We start from the raw sequence: 2,892 nt of genomic DNA, 5'->3' as shown, positions 1-2,892 counted from the left end.
ATGCACACGCACACCTGTACACATATACATATACCTACACACACGCACACACACACCCCTACCTGTACACATGTACACACATGTATGCACATTCCTACCTGTACACATGCATACACACACCCCTATACACGCACACACATACACCTACACACGTATTCACGTGCAAGTGTGATTTTCAGATATTCTGCTGCTTGCGTGTGCACCAGGGCTGCTTTTTACCTGTGCCCTGGGTTAGGCCCCCTGTGGGAGCTAGAATCCTTACACACCCCTCAGCTCAACACCCAGGTGGTAACAGGAAACCTAGCAATTTCTGCGAGGGTTGGCTCCTCTTCAGTACCAACCACAGTCCTCCTAGTTGGCCATTTTCCTGGCTTTTTTTTTTTTAACCGTTAAGGGGATAGCAACCCTCGGCACGGTGTCATCTGCACCACGTTCAACCAGTGAGTGCACCGGCCATCCCTATGTAGGATCCGAACCCGCAGCCTCAGTGCTACCAGCGCCTGACTCTCCCGAGTGAACCACGGGGCCGGCCCCATTTTCCTGCTTTTTTACCAACCTGGCCCTCAGTGATAACAGAGATTTTAAAAATTTTGAATCTTTGCCCCCCTCCCCCGTCTCAAGTGCTCAGTCCTAACGTGTGTGCAGCACAGTCTCCGAGTGTGCTCGAGTGTTCGCAGTCCCAGTCGTAGGAGCCCATTCCCCCAACCTCACAGGACCTGTGACTAGCAGGGGCAGTTTGGCCAGTAAGGGTAGAGCCAGGCCTAAACCCGGGGCCTCCTGACCGCACGCACTTCCCCGTCACCCTGACCTGCCCAGTGGTGGACGTGCAGGTGGCTTCTAGTTTTCATAGTTAGAAGACAAGGGCCATCCTCATGCATAAATCTCTATTTGAATCTCTGACACTTTTTAGGACTGATATGGGGGTGTCTATGATAAGGATTTGCTGGGAAATGAGGGTCGTGCTCCCAGAAGAACTCTTCCTGTGCGTGGCACTATGGGAACCTGGGAAGCAGCCCCCAGCGGGGAACATGGGCAAGGGGCCACCATGGGAGGCCTGGAAGGCAGGCTGGCAGCCGCCAACTGACACACACTTGGGGAGCCCCGACACTTCGGGAAACTCCTCCCAGAGTAGGGCTCCTGCCGGGTCTGAGGTCACATGCATGGCTTCTGGCTTTTGCAGGAGAATTTCTACAAGCCCCCAGCCCAGGATGCCTGCCTGCCCTGTGACTGCTTCCCCCATGGCTCCCACAGCCGTGCTTGCGACATGGACACTGGGCAGTGCGCCTGCAAGCCCGGCGTCATCGGCCGCCAGTGCAACCGCTGTGACAACCCATTCGCTGAGGTCACCACACTCGGCTGTGAAGGTCTGCACTGCCCATTCACCCCCTTCAGGTCACACCGCAAGGACAGGCTGCTGGGCTGGTGTGTGTGCCGGAATGTGTATTGTATGGGCATGTGCATGTATGTGTGCATGTGCATGTGTGTGGGAGTGTGCATGTGTGTGCAGCACGTTTGTGGGTGTGTGCACATGTATGCGTGTGTGCAAGCTTGTGCACGTGTGCACACGCACATGCACGTGTGCATGTGTGGGTATGTGCATGTGTGTGCGGGTATGTACATGTGGATATGTGCATGTGTGTGCTGGTGTGTACCTGTGTGGGCATGTGCATGTATGTGTGGGTGTGTACATTTGTGTGTGCATGTGTGTAATACACACCCCTGGGGTCTGGGGAGCTTTTGGCAGCCTTGTGTTCTAACCATCTCCTGTTGACCTTCTAGAAACCTGCCCTTTACAAGGGTCATGGGTCAGACCCTGAGTCACCCAGCTGTAACATCGGTGGGGGAGGGGAAGCGGTGAGGGGCTCGGTCCTTGGTGGGGGCAGAGCCTCCTGCAGGGAGTAGCATGTGGAGAGTGCTGCACCTTCGTGGGCAGCATGCTGGGCTGAGCGGCCCTCTTTCCTCTGTGCCCAGTAATCTACAATGGATGTCCCCGAGCATTTGAGGCTGGCATCTGGTGGCCACAGACTAAGTTCGGGCAGCCGGCTGCAGTACCGTGCCCCAAGGGATCCATGGGTAAGTCCTGCTGGCCTGCAGCATCCACGGGAAAGGGGATTGGACTGGGGCGTGTGTGCTTTTGGGAAAGCCAGTCCAGGCACCGGAACTGATATAATGTTCTGTGTTTACAAAACGTCTTTAGGCAAAGTGTCAGGGAGAAACAAGATAACTTTTTCCATAATAGTGAATAATAAGACACAGAAGGGCATGATGAAAACTTAAAATAGTGTGGCCGGCTGGAGGTACTGGGCCCGGCTCTCTGCCCGTGGGTGTTGGGCAGGTCGCTGGCTTCTCTTTGTAAACTGGGCACAGTGGCTGCGTCAGGGCGTCGGGGCATCCAGCGAGGTTGCTGCTTGGCCCCGAGGCGGATTCCTGGCACATGTGGAAATTGTCGGCACTCAGCCAAGGATGTAGCTGGTTTCTTTGCTCATGGACTTTCTCAGATGCTCCTTCATATTTTCCAGGCACTGGAAGGGCCTGGTTAAATGTCAGAGCAGCTTTGGACATGTCCCAGGTGTGGAACAGGGAGCATGTGTGGCCTCATGGTCCTGGGGCCTGCCCGGGCCGAGGCCACCATGGGGTCTCACCTCCACTCAGCGCTCAAGGCTTAAGGACATTTGGATCACGGGATTAAAATAAACAAGCATTGATCAGCAGCTGGAATTTCAGGTTTTACCTACGCGTTCTCGTTCCCTAGGAAACGCTATTCGACACTGCAGTGGGGAGAAGGGCTGGCTGCCCCCGGAGCTCTTCAACTGCACCTCCGTCTCCTTCATGGACCTCAAAGTCCTGGTAGGCTGGCGCCCAGGGACGTGAGTTCAGCTGGGTTGTGTCGTG

At 55.4% G+C, this 2,892-nt stretch overlaps 1 protein-coding gene across 1 annotated transcript in view; it reads left to right on the top strand.

Moving 5' to 3' along the window:
* CELSR1 (cadherin, EGF LAG seven-pass G-type receptor 1) overlaps positions 1–2,892 on the top strand; it is a gene marked incomplete at its 5' end in the record, with an annotated part of 33,922 nt that overhangs the window by 1,502 nt on the left and 29,528 nt on the right. Inside the window, 3 exons of the mRNA XM_008593897.1 lie at positions 1,181–1,364; positions 1,972–2,073; positions 2,753–2,847. Coding sequence (XP_008592119.1) covers positions 1,181–1,364; positions 1,972–2,073; positions 2,753–2,847 — 381 coding nt within the window. The remainder of the gene's footprint in view (positions 1–1,180; positions 1,365–1,971; positions 2,074–2,752; positions 2,848–2,892) is intronic.

Source organism: Galeopterus variegatus, unplaced genomic scaffold (assembly GCF_000696425.1).
Source record: "Galeopterus variegatus unplaced genomic scaffold, G_variegatus-3.0.2 Scaffold9838, whole genome shotgun sequence".
NCBI lineage: Eukaryota > Metazoa > Chordata > Mammalia > Dermoptera > Cynocephalidae > Galeopterus > Galeopterus variegatus.
The sequence above is the reverse complement of the archived record's forward strand: the minus strand, read 5'-3'. Positions and strand labels throughout refer to the sequence as shown.